The following is a 16,185-nucleotide window of genomic DNA, read 5'->3' on the forward strand; positions in this document are numbered from 1 at the left end:
TATAGATAATCAAAAGCAAAAAAATTATTATACTTCAAACGTTACTGATTTTAGGATAGGGAAAAAGGTGTGGAAAAATTTTTGATAACAACAATTAAATATTTTTATTTATCTATAAAAAAGTTCCAATTAAATTTATATTGATAATCCTAAAAAAATATCTTACTAAGTAATATGATGAGTCCAAAATTATTTATCAAATTATGACTTTTTTTTTCATAAGAAAAATAAAAGTTGATACAAAGAAAACGTAAATCACATGTTTTGTTAAAACATAGCTTTTAAGTCCAACTTTTATTATACAGTATATAATAGATAATATGATATGATATGATTGAACTAAGTGCTTTTCCCACCTACTTTTTCAGAGTAAGAAGAGAAAATGCCCCTAGGTTCTAGCCCATGTTAGATTTATATATTATACCCTTTTGGTTAGTCCATAAGAATTCGCACCTTAAATGTTCTTCAATATTAGAATTTGTACTTTAAATGTTCAATCATGAACATGACTTTTTAATGTATCTACAATATAAAAGAATTGTCACTTAATCTTGCCAACGAAGAACCCTTGTTTCTTTAAGCCTTGTTTCATTGAATCTTCAGAATACTTGATTCATTCTTTGAAAACCTCTTCAAATCTAAATCATTTGCTCATTCTATTGCAGTAAATATTGACTAAGATTGTTGGAGAACAATTAAGAAACAAGACAAATTTAAGAACAAACAGAAATTGTAATAGCGTCAAGGCACAATGAAATCGCTTCCTTCAACAATATTTGCCCCCCCCACACCCACACTTAAGTTGTTAAAGGGTTATTATAAACTTGTTTTCAAGATACAATCAATCCTGTTGGGTTTTGCAAATAACAATTTGAAGAAGACCCACATGAGTTTAAATGTCTTTAAGAGAAAATTATGAAGTTATATATAAAATGGGGTAATCACAAATAAAGTGTTATTTAGAAAGAAAAAAAATCACAAATAAAGTGTTATAATTGAAAAAAAAAATAGTTTGAAATAGTTTTTTGACGTACCCAAACATTTATATATCAAATGGACAATGTTTGGCTATAAAATCTGCAAAAAAAAAAAAAAAAAAAAAAAAAAAAAAAAAAAAAAAAAAAAAAAAAAAAAAAAAAAAAACAATTTTGTATAATCTTGCCTGGAACTTGGTTGATCCAATTCATAAACAATAACTCATAGAGAGTTTCACCTCTCTCTCGATTGAAATATCGGTCAATCCAACTCTCAGTTGACACTTGGGTTGACCCAATTGCCAGCCTTACTTCATTGATCTTATTTTTTCCACTTGTTTACTATTGTCTTGTTCACTCTACCTCCACTAAAAAGATAAGAACACTTTTCCACTTCCAAAATGGGGATTAAACAACATTTCTCTAATACCCAAGTGAGTTCTAACTTGTATTACAACCTATTTGGATATACAATAAATTTTCTCTAGTTTCTTTTTTATTTGCTTAACTTTTTAGTATGTGAAAAAAATAAACGGGCCATATAGGGTTGATCCAACTCGGTAAACACTCGATAAAGATCCTTAGGTTTTGCAATTTGTCTTAGTTCAACTGATTTCAAACAAAAATCTATCTCAGATGAATGCACTTGAAATTGAGTTACATAAGATTAGCAAGTTAGTCATGCATTTAAATTCCTATTCTATGGATTTGGGTCGTGACATGAAGTGTCTTTTGCAATAATTTTGTCAATAAATTCACATGTTGGTTGATTAGATTTGCATGATATTCTCTTTGGAATTCACATGTTTATTATGCTAATATGTTTATCTATTCATTGCCAATTGCAATTTATTTGATATATTGTGTTCATGTCATTTCCCTCTTGGATGTGTGTGTATCTTCATGCCATCTCCATAGGTGGTATTGAAGGTTCTCCATCCCACAATAAAAGGCTTCATGTTTGCATCACTTTTAAAGAAAAAGAAAAAAAAAATTTTTCTAAAACCCTTAGAGGATATTTTCCAACTAAAAATCATGTGATGTTTCCTAAAAACCCTTGGAGGGTATTTTACATAAAAACTCAAAAGGATTTCAAAAGCCTTTTTCTAAAGAAATAAATCAATTTTCCAAATAAAAGGACAATTTTCACAAAATAATTTCAAATGGTGCTTGGCCCAAGACTTTAAATCAATTAAGCCCATGACCCATCAAAATAAGCCTACAAATCCCCCATCCCCTAAGCACCAATCATTTCATTAGTGTTTTATTTTGCAGTGCTAAGTAATAAACTTCTAATTGAGTGACTAAGTGAGGTAGATTTCTTGCACTTAGAATAATTCATCTATGCATGCCTAATTGTATTTTCTCACATGCTAGTACATAGTATCTTGTATGCTAGTATCCAGTATCTCACATGCCAAGCATTCTCACATGCACACACATTTTCATAGGCAATTTCACATGCTCACATGTACATACATCCTCACGTGTTTCCTTGAATCCAAATGCCCAATAAATGAGTCACACTTCAAATCAATTAAGCCCATGGCCCATCAATAAGCCAACAAATCCCCATCACTTAAGCACTAAACTTTTCATTAGTGTTTATTTTGCAATACTAAAATTTTTAATGGAGTGAGTTAGGTTTCTTGCACAGAATAATTCATCTATGCATGCCTCATGTGCACATGCATCTCACATGCCATGCATTCTCACATGCATAAACATTTTCACATGCTCACATGTACGTGCATCCTCACATGTTTCCTTGAATCCAAATGCCAAATAAATGAGTCACACTTCAAATGATAGAAATTAGGATTAAATCAAAATAATGTACTCTCTTAGAATAGACATTGTAGGATGCCTAACAGCTTCTCTACATGTAATAGAACTTTCGAGTTCATGTCTTTTATTTAAGACATTTGCTTTACCCTTTAACTTAGGAACCTTTAGGAAAATCCTTAGTTAAATAGGTATAAAGGGATTAGACATATAGGTGACCAATGGCACCCAATGGTTAGTGGTGATTCTAAAAAGGAAAGATAAAGAATAGACTCACACCCACATCACCCTAGTGTAGGACACAAATCACACACTTGGATTGCATGTTGCCAAGAAGCTCCTCACATATAGGAGGTTGATATTGAGATATGCACATTGGGCATTTTTTCTAGTGTCAACAGTGGAAAAATTAAATGGGCAGGCCATACAGGGTTCACCCAATTAGTTAAAAACTCGAAAAAGATTGTAGGTTTTGCAATTTGTTTTAGTTCAACCCATTTCAAACACAAACTTAGCTTAGATGAATGCACTTGAAACTAGATCAAGCTTTTTGGAATAAGATCTTGTTTTTCTGTGATTTAGTTTTTGTGCGCATGAGATTTTAGATTTTTATTTTCTTGAAGAAATTTTTTATTTATTTATTTTTTCATGTACAATTGAATTATTGTGGTTAGTTTTGGATATAATTTGATAATATTCGTTAGAGAATGTCAAGAGCCTTATAATTCAATTGACAGCACCTCCTAGTGTTTTCAACAAAAACATTTAGAACAACTTTTATTTGAGGAATGGGGATAATTACAATATAAGAAGGTCTTATATCTTAATAAGGTGAAAATTTTACAAGTGTTTGGCTGTTATCGCATACCTAGCTCCTCCTTTGGAATGAAGACATGATAGAATTGTACACTCCAATGTCATTATCTAAAACAATATGAAACATGGTTAAATTATTGTCGAAGAGCCTTGATTTTAAGAATATATTGTGTCCCTTGTTATGTTAACTAGTCGAACACCCGCACGTTGCACGTGATAATTATTTTAGAGTTATCTCATAAATAAAATAATATAAATATATATATATATATATATATTATTGTTTTACTTTTGTCTATGTAACTTATGTAAAATTCTTATATGGTAAAATTATCCAAATTATCCAAATTATGCTATGTATTAGAATAATATTATATTCTTTATAATGCAATAGGATAACATTAAACAATCAAAGAGAACAAAAAAGAAAAAACTTAAAACACAAAACTAAATTGCATCAAATCAAAGTAGAGTTCTTAAAAATACACAAAATTAATAACCTAAAGCCGAGATGCAAGAAAAATAAAAAATCCACCAAAAAATTGAGAGAGAGAAATAACCTTTTTTGTGAGTGAAAATTATGCATAGAAATATAGAATAGAAAAGATAATGAAAATTTTATAATAAGAGGATAAGAATAAGAAGAAGCAAAATAAATGAAGATAAAGGGAAAGATGAAAAGTGATATTAAGGTAGACGGTAGTGGGGAGATGAAAATGTGAAATGAATGAGAAATGTTGAAAAAAGTGTAAATGTTAAAAAAAATGAGTACGATTTTATAAGGAAATTTTTATTTATTTGTATTTAATTAAAACATTATATGTTTAATTTTTTAAAAATTAAAAAAAAAAAGAGAAAATATTAATAATTTAATGATATGAAGGATATGACTGAATTTAAATGGTCAAAGGTAATAGTGCTATTGATATTAGCTTGAATATATATAAATATATGTATATATATATATATATATATTTTTTTTTTTGCAACTTGAAAAATGATAAACCCTATCCATATAACTAAATTAAAGTTACTTTATGATGTTGAGTTAACAAAACAAATTGGTGGTTACCAAAAAGCTAAGCATTTTTTTCTTTATTAGAATAAACCTGAAAGCTGAACATGAATTGTCCTGCTTTATTGCTTGTCATTTGGGTGAAATTAAAGCCTCGCATAAATTAATGAAGCCTCATTAGACCTATCAACCATTATAGCTCTAAAGAATACCAATAACAAAAACTTAGCATAAATCAGTACTTACCCTTTGCAAGTTAAGAGGCTACACATTCAATCTAATGTACATCATTACCCAACAATGTTTCAACTCACCACACAGCAAAGTAATCATGTAAGTGAACTTTGAAATATCCATTTGGTGTAACAATCGATGGTATGTAGCTTTTAGGAAAAAAATTATGGAATAGTGGTATATTAAACAACAATACTATTCAACTACTTAGATTTCTCACGATATAAGGAGAACATGAATGCAATATGACCTCTTTGTTCCTTATGTTACAGTTTATTTTTAATTCAAATGATTTAGATGGCCTAATTAGTAGGGTATATGCTCCACAAATTTTCAAAATATTAGAAACATTAGTTACATAGACAGACAAAACATTAGTTTCTCTCACACTACTTTTACACTGTGTTTGGATGGGTGGATTAGTTTCTCTCACACTACTTTTACACTACTTTTACACTGTGTTTGGATGAGTGGAAAACTGAGTTTTCTTCTGTTTGGGAATAAGAAGAAAATAGGTGGAGTGGAAAACCAGGGAGAAAATTTTCTCCCTGGGCCCACAAATTTTTTCCTCCCAAATCGGGAGGAAAAGCAAGGGGGGGAAAACTGCACTGAGGCAGTTTTACAGTAATGCCCCCCCATTTTTTTTTTTTTCAACGTGACTTGAACCTTTTTTTTTTCACCTGACCTGAAACGTTCTCTTTTGTTTTTTTTTTTTTTTTGTTTTTTTTTTTTTTTAATGTGACCTGAAACGTTCTCCTTTTTTTTTTTCACGTGACCTGAATGTTCTTTTTTTTTTTTCCAACGTGACCTGATCTAATTTTTCCATTATAATAATAAAAATAGTAATATAAATTTATATATATGATGTGATAAATTTAATATTATGTAATAAGTACAAATAAATCTATTTCTTACATATTATGTAACAAGTGTATAATAGTCAATTTATATAAATTACATTTTTCATCCTTCCCTTTTTCTCTCCAACCAAACAAAAGAGTTTTTCACCCTCCCACTTTTCCACCCCTCCAACCAAACACACAAGAGGGAAAACTAAATATTTTCTATCCTCCCACAATTTTCCATCCTCCTACTTTTCCACTCCTCCATCCAAACAGACCCTTAAGGAACAATGTATAACTTAGAGGAGTCGATCCCTATAAAGAAAATTATTGTAGAATTTATTTTACTTTTATTTTGTTTTTCATATTAATTGCTCAATAGAATCCATGGCCCATACAAAATTTAAATGGCTGGAATTTAGAAGAAATAGATTTCTAGATATATAAATAGAATAGTTTTTGTTAGAAGTCAATCACTGCACATGAGGAGAGAGAAAAAAATCAAATAAAAAGATAACGTATCAAGTCTAAAGGAATTTCATAGAACAAATGTCATGTTTTACAGAAATAACATATATAGAACAACTAAATATGTGAATTCAAAGCAACCCAAACTAAGAATTTAATGAAAAAAACATGTAATAAAATTTAAAATTAAAGAGAGAAAAAAACTTAAATCATAAAACTAAATCGCATCAGCTCAATATAAAGTTCTAAATAACACAACAATTATCAACCTAAAGCAGAGATGCAAGAAAAATAAAAAAAATTCACCAAACAATTGAGAGAGAGAGAGAGAGAGAGAGAGAGAGAGAGAGAGAGAGAGAGAGAGAAACTTTTTTTGTGAGGGAAAAGTATGTAAAGAATGGAAGAGAGAATGAAAAATTTATAATAAGAGTGTGTAAATAAGAAAGGACAAAAAAAAAAAGGAAGATGAAGGGAAAGGTGAAGAGTGATATTAAGGTAGAGGGTAGTGGGGAGATGAAAAGGTAAGGGATAGAGAAAGGTTATAGAATGTGTAAATATTAAAAAAAAAAAAAGAGAGTAAATGTTAAAAAAAATTATAGGAAGATTAGAAAGAAAAATGATAATGATGTGGACGCGGATGTGGTTCAACTGGAACATAGTAACAATAAATGCTATATTTCAACTTTTAGATATAAATATATATATATATATATATATAGATGATTGCAATTATTTACTCTTAACAAGATGAAAACTTTACATTTGTTCGGCTGTTATCGCATGCCTAGCTCATCTTTTGGAATGAAGACATGATAGAATTGTAAATTCCAATGTCATTATCTAAAACCAAATGAAACATGCTTAAATTATTGTCAAAGAACCTCGGTTTCAAGAATATATTGCCTCCCTTGTTATGTTAATGATTGCCAAAATATGTATATATATACACACACGGACAAGTGTGGGGCATAGGAAATGGGACTAGTAACATGCTTGCAAAAGTTATTGATAAGTATAATTTGATTTTTGTGGTCGGTTTTTAGACTTTAGAATTAATTTTTAGCTTAAAATTCACTTACTCGTCTTCTTTGCTCACTCCACCACATTTCGGAAAAAAGATGATAAGAGTGGAATTTCGAAAGCATAGGTGGGATGTTAAAAGGAGTATAGCGGCGTAGGCTTATCTTATCAGGTGATGTCTTGCATGTAATATGTATATACACACACGGACAAGTGTGTTATGTTAATGATTGCCAAATATGTATATATATACACACACGGACAAGTGTGGGGCATGGAAAATGGGACTAGTAACATGCCCGCAAAAGTGATTGATAAGTATAATTTGATTTTTGAGGTAAGTTTTTAGACTCTAGAATTAACGTTTAGTTTAAAAAATTCACTTACTGGTCTTCTTTGCACACTCCATCACATTTAGGAAAAAAGATGATAAGAGTGGAATTTTGAAAGCATAGGTGGGATGTTAAAAGGAGTATAGTGGTGTGGGCTTATCTTATTGGGTGTCGTCTTGCATGCAATATGTATATACACACACAGACAAGTGTGTTATGTTAATGATTGACAAATATGTATATATAAACACACACGGACAAGTGTGGGGCATGGGAAACGGGACTAGTAACATGCCTGCGAAAGTGATTTATAAGTATAATTTGATTTTTGAGGTCGGTTTTTAGACTCTAGAATTAACTTTTAGCTTAAAATTCACTTACTGGTCTTCTTTGCTCACTCCACTACATTCCAAAAAAAAGATGATAAGAGTAGAATTTTGAAAGCATAGGTGGGATGTTAAAAGAAGTATAGTGGTGTGGGCTTATCTTATCGGGTTTGCCAAACTTTCATAGGGATTAGAAACATACGTATATCATAGCGGTGCAATAAAGACGGATATTTGCCAAACTTTCATAGGCATTAGAAACATACGTATATTATAGTGGTGCAATAATGCCAAATATTTGCCAAACTTTCATAGGGATTAGGAACATATGTATGCAATTTTATCCAACAAGACAAAAACACTGACCAAATAATTTGAGAACTTAGTATATATCACATTCATTTTGTATGTATATCGGCTGTACATACCACTATATTTCTCCATTTTAATTGGAGATATCAAAAAAAAAAAAAAATGTAATCATATTACACTCATGCAAATGTGAACGTAGTACATACTAGCTAGAGTGTAAAAATTGAAAAAATTGTGTACATCATGCATGCAAATGTGATGTAGTATACCAGAGTGTAAGAAATAGTGTGAAGCAATATTTTTCCTTTTTAAGTATATCATACCGCCTAATGGGGACAAAAAACTTACATACAGATATTTTTTTTGGTTCAATCTGGTATCTCGGGCTATTTATAGGTGAACAATTTTAGAGGATACTTACTAACTTGAAAAAAAAGATATAGCTTCAATGGCTCTTGATACCATACCTTTATGGCTTCCTCTTCTCCTTGTTCTCCCTCTTTTGTTGCTCATGAAAAAAAAGATGGATGAGCGTTGTTCAAAGAATCTTCCACCAAGCCCTCCTAAGCTGCCTATTATAGGTAACTTGCACCAACTTGGTGTGTTGCCTCACCAATCTATGTGGCAACTCTCCAAGAAATATGGCTCTGTGATGCTCCTTCAACTTAGTGGCATAAGAACTGTCATAATATCTTCTGCTGAGGCAGCAAGAGAAGTCTTAAAAGTTAATGATCTTGCCTGTTGTAGTAGACCTCCTTTAGCTTGCTCTAAAGTTTTTTCCTACAATTATAGGGACATGGCTTTATCACCTTATGGTGATTACTGGAAAGAGATAAGGAAAATATGTGTTCTTGAGCTTTTTAGTGTGAAGAGGGTGCAATCCTATCAGTTCATTAGGGAAGAAGAAGTTGCTTTGCTTGTGGATTCTATATCTCACTATGCATCTTCTGCAACCCCTATTGATCTTTCTGAGAAGCTGTTTGCCCTCACTGCAAGTATAACTTTTAGGATTGGTTTTGGTAAGAGTTTTCGTGGGAGTGGTTTAGACAATGAAAGGTTTCAAGCAGTGGTTGATGAGGTAATGTCCATGATAGGAAGCTACAATGCATCTGAATTCTTTCCCTTTGTGGGATGGATTATAGACACTTTCTCTGGTAGATTTAAAAGGCTTGAAAGGATTTTTCATGAGTTGGATACTTTATTCCAACAGGTCATTGATCTCCATCTTGATCTTGAGAGGACAAAACCAGAGCATGAAGACATTATCGATGTGCTGCTGAGAATTGAAAGGGAGCAAGTTGAGTCTGGCGATGCTGCTTGGTTAACAAAACATAACATTAAGGCAGTCATCTTAGTAAGCTGCCAATCTTTTATTAATCCCATGCTTTTTTTTTTTTTTTTTTTTTTTTTCATTTTAACTTTTCTTACCTTATCAAATTAGCCCATGTTCATCTACTTACCTGTTACTATATTTGTTTATCAGGATATATTTTTAGGTGGAGTTGACACTAGTGCAATTACCATGATATGGGCGATGGCAGAGCTTGCTAAGAACCCCAGATTGATGAAAAAAGCACAAGATGAAGTTAGAAATTTCATTGGAAATAAAGGGAAAGTCACTGAAATTGACACTAACCACCTTCATTATCTAAAGATGATAGTTAAAGAAACTTTTAGATTGCATCCTCTAGCAACTCTACTTCTTCCAAGAGAAACCATGTCACACTTTAAGATCAATGGTTATGACATTTACCCAAAAATGTTAGTACAAGTTAATGCCTGGGCAATAGGACGAGATCCTAAATATTGGGAGAACCCAGAAGAATTCATCCCAGAAAGGTTCATGGAAAACTCCATTGATTATAAAGGTCAAAATTTTGAGTTATTGACATTTGGATCTGGTCGAAGAGGTTGTCCTGGGATATATATGGCAACAACAACAGTGGAGCTTGCACTTGCAAATCTTTTATATTGTTTCAATTGGAAATTACCTAACGGGATTAAAGAGGAAGATATGAACATGGAAGAGAAAGCTGGTCTTAGCATTACTACCAATAAGAAAACAGCTTTGAACCTTGTGCCAATCAAATTGTTTTAAAATATTAGTATATGTCAACACTCTTCCCCTCCCTTTCTTCTCTCCCCTTTCTCACACCATTCCAAATATAATCTTCATAGGAATAGTTGCTTTTATGTAATATATGTATATATATAGGGTTGGACTTGTGTCCAGTGACCAGTTTCATTGGATAGGCTAAGATGTGAACACGTGTCCAATTTTGGACATGTATCTGTATTCTAGCATGTCTAGTGGAACTAGTCACTAGACAAAAGCCTCTCCCACATATATATATATATATATATATATATTGCTAAGCACTTTGAAATAAATGGTGGCCAATTAGCATGTATGTTTTTGGCTTTTGCGATCATGGATCATTTTCCTTTCTTATAAATAAATGGCAGGAATTGAAAGATAATTTTTGTTTGTCTTTATTACATATGGTGGTGTTATGGAATACAAAACCACTATTTCTATTCCATTTTATGCTTCACTAATCATACTTTGTTATGATGTATTCATTTTATTTTACCTATAAAATAACTAAAATTTAAAGGCGAAAAACACATTTTGGTCCCTACATTTTCAGCTGATTCTCGTTTTAGTCCCTAAGTTTTTTTTTTTTTACCGCTTTTAGTCCCTCTCCTGAAAAACGGTTCCATTTTGGTCCCTACCGTTACATCATAAACGGATATTGCTGATGTGGCAAACGACATTGATAATCAATAATAAAATAATGTCTACAGTAACCTGACTTGCCACTGTTAGTTACTCCCGCCCTTAGTAGTCGCGTGCCACTCACGTGACGGTCCCTAACCCAAACAAAACCCCAAATCACCGAAATAGACCTAACGGCGAACTTGCTGAAAATCCCTAATCTCTTACCTTACCCGTTGCTCATCACAAGACTGATAAAAAAACCCACAAATCGGCAAGAACAAAAATCCCACAAATCGGCAAGCACAAAAAACCCACAAATCGGCAAGCTTCAGTGTGTTTGTGCTGAGCAGATTGTGAAGGTTGTATTTCTCTCCAACTCTCTCTCTCTCTCGTTATGTTATGAATGTCATTTTAAGTGCTGGGTAATCGTTCTGGGTTTGAATCTCAGTTGTTGGGTTTTGAGAATTTGGGAATTTTGAGATGTTGTGTTTTGTTATTGCTCTGGAATTTCAATCTATCTCTGTTTCTCTCTCGTTGTGTCTCACTCTCACTCTCTCTCTTCCTCTCTCCCTTTATAGCTTTTGTAGTGGACATAATACTGACCGTGATAGTGGAATATTGTTGGGATTTGCATTGTTTGGCTGTTGTGTGTTGCTTTTGTTATTTGCGGCTCTGTTTGTTTTACCTTTTGTTTTACTTTTGTTTATCAGGGACCACAATACTGACTGTATTTTTGTTGGCAATTGCATTGTTTGTTTGTATTATGTGTCATTATTGTTTATCAGGGACCACTATATTGACCTTTGATAAACCATGGAATCTTTGTGTTGGTATTTGCATTAATTGTCTGTATTGTGTCTTGCTTTTCAAGAAGTGGCTGGGTCCATGTGATCCCTTTGTCGGTATTATATGCTTTTTTATTTGTTTATTAGCCTAACAAAGTATTATTAATATCTGTTTTCATTTTCATTCTGTTTTCTTCCCGTGACTTGCATGCAGGATGAATAAACTTTTTACTCTGCATGTCCACCATGGTGGGCATTTCATGTGGAACCCTCAAGTGTATGTGGGAGGGACAGTTGATATAGTGGATAATTGTGACCTAGATAGGTGGTCAAAAGTAGAGATTGAGAGTATATGTAGGGATTTTGGCTACTTTGAAGTAGATAAGCTATGGTATAAAATGCCTGGTGTGTTGATGATGATGCTGCTATGTTCATGATTGACTTGGTGAAGGGATATGGGGAGATTCATGTCTTTGTGGAGCATCCAGTGCATGAACCAGTTGAGTTACCAATGGAGGATTTTGATCCCTTAGCTGCTGGAGTACCTGGTAGTGAAGTAGAACGTGTAGGTGTAGAGGTTTTTGCTAGTGACAGTGTGCTTCAAAATGATCACTATTATGAGTATGATAATGAAGAGTACAGACCTGATTTTTCACAATTTGGAGGCAATGATAATGCTGAATTTGTTAATGTTGACCATGGTGAGCCACATGAGGTAGATGATGAGCAAGTTTGTGCTAGGAGGGCTGGCAAAGCACCAGTTGTTGATAACCAAATTGAGGAGAGTAGTGAGGGTAGTGAGGGCAGTGAGGGTAGTGAGGATGAGAGGAGTGACTTAGAAGAAGAGCCAGAAGTGCAACCAATGAATATTGGTGAAGATAGTCCTGATAGTTGGGACAATCAAGCTGAAGATGCTGAGGTTGAACCAGGACAAATGGGTGGTGGTGTCATGAATTCTGACTATGAGAGTGAGGAGTTGCTTAGCCTTGATGAATCATCATCAAGCAGTGAGGGTGGTGATGATTCAAGTGATGATGACATCCTTGTTGCTGAGGTTGACAATTCTATTAGGAGCAGCAAATATCCAATCTTTAGGCCAGTAGCCAAAGCTGAGAACCTTAGGTTTGAAAAGGATATGTTGTTCATCTCAGCTAAACAATTTAAAGATGCTATAATTGATTATGCAGTCCATGGTGGGTGGGGTATAAAATTTGTGAAAATGACTTGGTGAGAGTGAGAGCCCGATGCCAGCCAGGGTGCAAGTTTGTTGCCTACCTTGCAAAGGTGCCAAGGGAGAAGAGTTTTAGATTGAAAACACTGAACATGGAACACACATGCAGCAGAAACTATAGAAATCCAAGGTGCACAGCATCATACATTAGGAAGAAGTTAGTGAAGAGGGTTAGGAGACAGCCTGGCATAAAGCTTAAGGATATTCAGGGTGCTGTGCATAAGAAGTATGTGGTTAACATAAGTGCAGGCAAGGCAAGTAGGGCTAGAGAGAAAGCTCAAGATGCTGTTGATGGGACCCACACTGCACAGTTCAACCAACTATGGGAGTACTGTTATGAGTTGAGAAGGTGCAGTCCTGGAAGCACAATATTGATGAAGATGCATACTTATGATGATGGTGATTTGGCAGCTGAGCATGGATTGGCAACCGGGCTGCCATATTTTGAAAGAATCTACATCTACCTTGAAGGTTGCAAGAAGGGCTTCTTGGCAGGTTGCAGGCCAATCATTGGTCTAGATGCATGCCATCTGAAGACCAAGACAGGTGGTCAACTAATGTGTGCTGTTGGCAGAGATCCCAATGATGAATACTTCCCATTCGCATATGTAGTAGTAGAGGCTGAAACAAAGGACACTTGGACCTGGTTTCTTAATTTATTGCTTGCTGACATAGGAGATGACAACAAATGGGTGATCATATCTGACCAGCATAAGGTATGATGGTAGCTTTATTGCTTGTTGAATTAATTATAGTTAATGGTAGCTTCATTGCTTGCTGAATTAAATGATTGTGCTTTGTAGTGGTTGGTGAACACCTTTGTTGACAATTGGCCACAGTACGAGCATAGGATCTGCTGCAGACATTTATACCAAAATTTGAGGAAAAATCATCCTGGTGTCCTTATTAGAGACCTTTTTTGGAAAGCAGCCAAGGCTACCTATCGGCAAGCATTTGAGAGGACAATGAATGAGCTAAAGGAGGTGGATGAAGATGCATTCAAATGGCTGCAATCTCGGTCAACAACTATTTGGGCTAGGCACATGTTCAAAAGTGATGGCCAGAGTGACACAGTCTTGAACAACATGTGTGAAAGCTTCAACAGCACGATAGTTAAGTTCAGGAGCAAACCTATAATCACCATGGTATGCATAATTCTCCCTTTCATGTGCATTATGATCCATAGACCTATGTAATTCATGAATGATTAATTCTCCCTTTCTCTCTATGTGCTTGCAGCTTGAGTGTATTAGGCTATATCTGATGACTAGATTTCAAGCAAATAGAGAAATGATTATGAAGGTGGAATTTGAGTTGCGTCCTAAGATAAGGAAGAGGCTGTACAAGGAGAAGTTGGCATGCAGCAAGTGGATAGCATGTTGGGCTGGTCGTATGAAGTTTGAAGTGAAGAATGGGCTTGATAATTTCATTGTGGACTTGGAAGAGAAGAAATGCAGCTGTAGGAAGTGGGACATAGTTGGCATACCATGTTGCCATGCCATTTCTTGTATATTTTTCAACAGACAAGATGTTGAAAAGTATGTCAATGCTTGCTACAAAAGGACTACCTACATTGATTGCTATGAACCCATTATAGAGCCCATCAATGGCCAGAATATATGGGGACCTAATGGACTGCCACCTGTGCAACCCCCTATCAAGAGGAGTCCTCCTGGCAGGCCTAAGAAGAAGAGGGCACTAGAGCCTGATGAACCTAGAAGTCACAGAAAAAATAGAGGCCTAGGCATCTTAAAACAATTCATGTTATGTGGGAAATTAGGACACAACAAGAGGAGCTGCAAGGGAGAAGTAGGAGGGAACTCCTCCTTGCCTGGGAGTGCATCCCAAGCCAGTAGGACCACTAGGAGTGTAAATATACACTTTGACTTAGATATCCTCATTGTTTTGTTTTTCAGTTGGCAAACTATTAATTGTTATTGTGCTTGTGCTTGCAGGCAGCCAAGGATGCTCAGCCAACAGTACATATGGCACAACCAAGCTCTAATGATGATGTGACCACAAGTGCACCTCCACCCCCCACTGATAATCAGTCCAATCCAAGACCAAAAAGACAGAAGAAGAGAAGTGTAGTCACTACTGAGACCTTGAATGCAACTGGGAATGCAGCAAGATATATGGCAGCAATGAGATCTGCTAAAAGATAGCAAACTGAAGCAGGACCTTTTTTTTTTGTTGTGCTATATGTTGAAGCACTCTTCATATGTTTATGTAACTGATAGAACAATTGGCATATGTTTATAGGCTGACCAAGTCATTTTTTGTATGAATGTGCTTGGTAGACTTTGTCCCATATTTTGTAATTATTGTGGTACACCAAAAACTATCATTGGTGTTAAATATTTTATAATTATTCTCCCATTGTTATGATGATTCAGCTTCTATTATTCAGATTTGCTGGTTTTTAGCTTTGGTTTTTAAAAGGCTTAAACTCAAATTTGCTGGTTTTTAGCTTTGCTGGGCAGTTTGGTGATTATGTAGGTTTGGTGAGCATTGGAGTTTAATGTGCTGGGCAGTAGTCAATTTAATGTGTAATGATGTATGTTGTATGAATTAATGTGTAATGATGTATGAATAAATGTATATTATGCAGGTTTGGTAAGTTATGCAGAAATTATGCAGGTTTGGTAAATTATGCAGGCTGCTGGTGTGCTAAATATGTTACAGTCAACTCCTTCATTTTGAGTGATGCTAAATATTTTGCAGCCAGCTCCTTTAATACATAAAGAGCTACCTTTTTTATTTTGCAACTAGTTGCTCTCTAAATTGCTGTCAAATTGCTGTCAAATTGCAGTATCATATTGCTGTGTCAAATTACTGTTTTCATTCAAAATTACAGTGTCAAATTGTTGTGTCAAATTACTGTCTAAAACAGGATGCTTTCTCAAATTGTACAGTTAATATCAAAATTAACAGTTGATGCACAGTTAATATCACAAACTGCTTTGGCACAAACACTTAACAACAATGTAATAAATTGGTACACAGATCATAGATTAATTAAAAAGACCATATTCCATTGCTAAAGTCTTGGATTGCAAAGAGAATTACACCAAAAAATCAGGCCTTTTCCCACTACTACATACCAACACATTCCAACACAAATTATGGCATTTTTCCACTAATACATACACCAAAATTCAGGCCTTTTGCCACTAATACATACAACAAAATTCAGGCCTTTTTCCACTAATACCTACCCACCTAATGACCCATTTTCCCCCCACCTATTTAGCCAACCAGAAGAAGCATCAAACAAAGTAGCATCCCACTTATCACCAAAGACAGCCTTAGCCAAATGAGCA

The 16,185-nt window shown here is 34.2% G+C and overlaps 1 protein-coding gene across 1 annotated transcript; it reads left to right on the forward strand.

The window, feature by feature from the left end:
- The first annotated feature begins 8,565 nt into the window (after positions 1-8,565).
- Positions 8,566-10,222, forward strand: LOC126718380 (cytochrome P450 71B34-like). Its single transcript, XM_050420532.1, has 2 exons — positions 8,566-9,478; positions 9,608-10,222. Exons 1-2 carry the CDS (start codon positions 8,573-8,575, stop codon positions 10,220-10,222), a joined length of 1,521 nt encoding a protein of 506 aa, XP_050276489.1. The 5' UTR covers positions 8,566-8,572.
- Positions 10,223-16,185: the final 5,963 nt, after the last annotated feature.

Source organism: Quercus robur, chromosome 3 (assembly GCF_932294415.1).
Source record: "Quercus robur chromosome 3, dhQueRobu3.1, whole genome shotgun sequence".
NCBI classification, from domain to species: Eukaryota; Viridiplantae; Streptophyta; class Magnoliopsida; order Fagales; family Fagaceae; genus Quercus; species Quercus robur.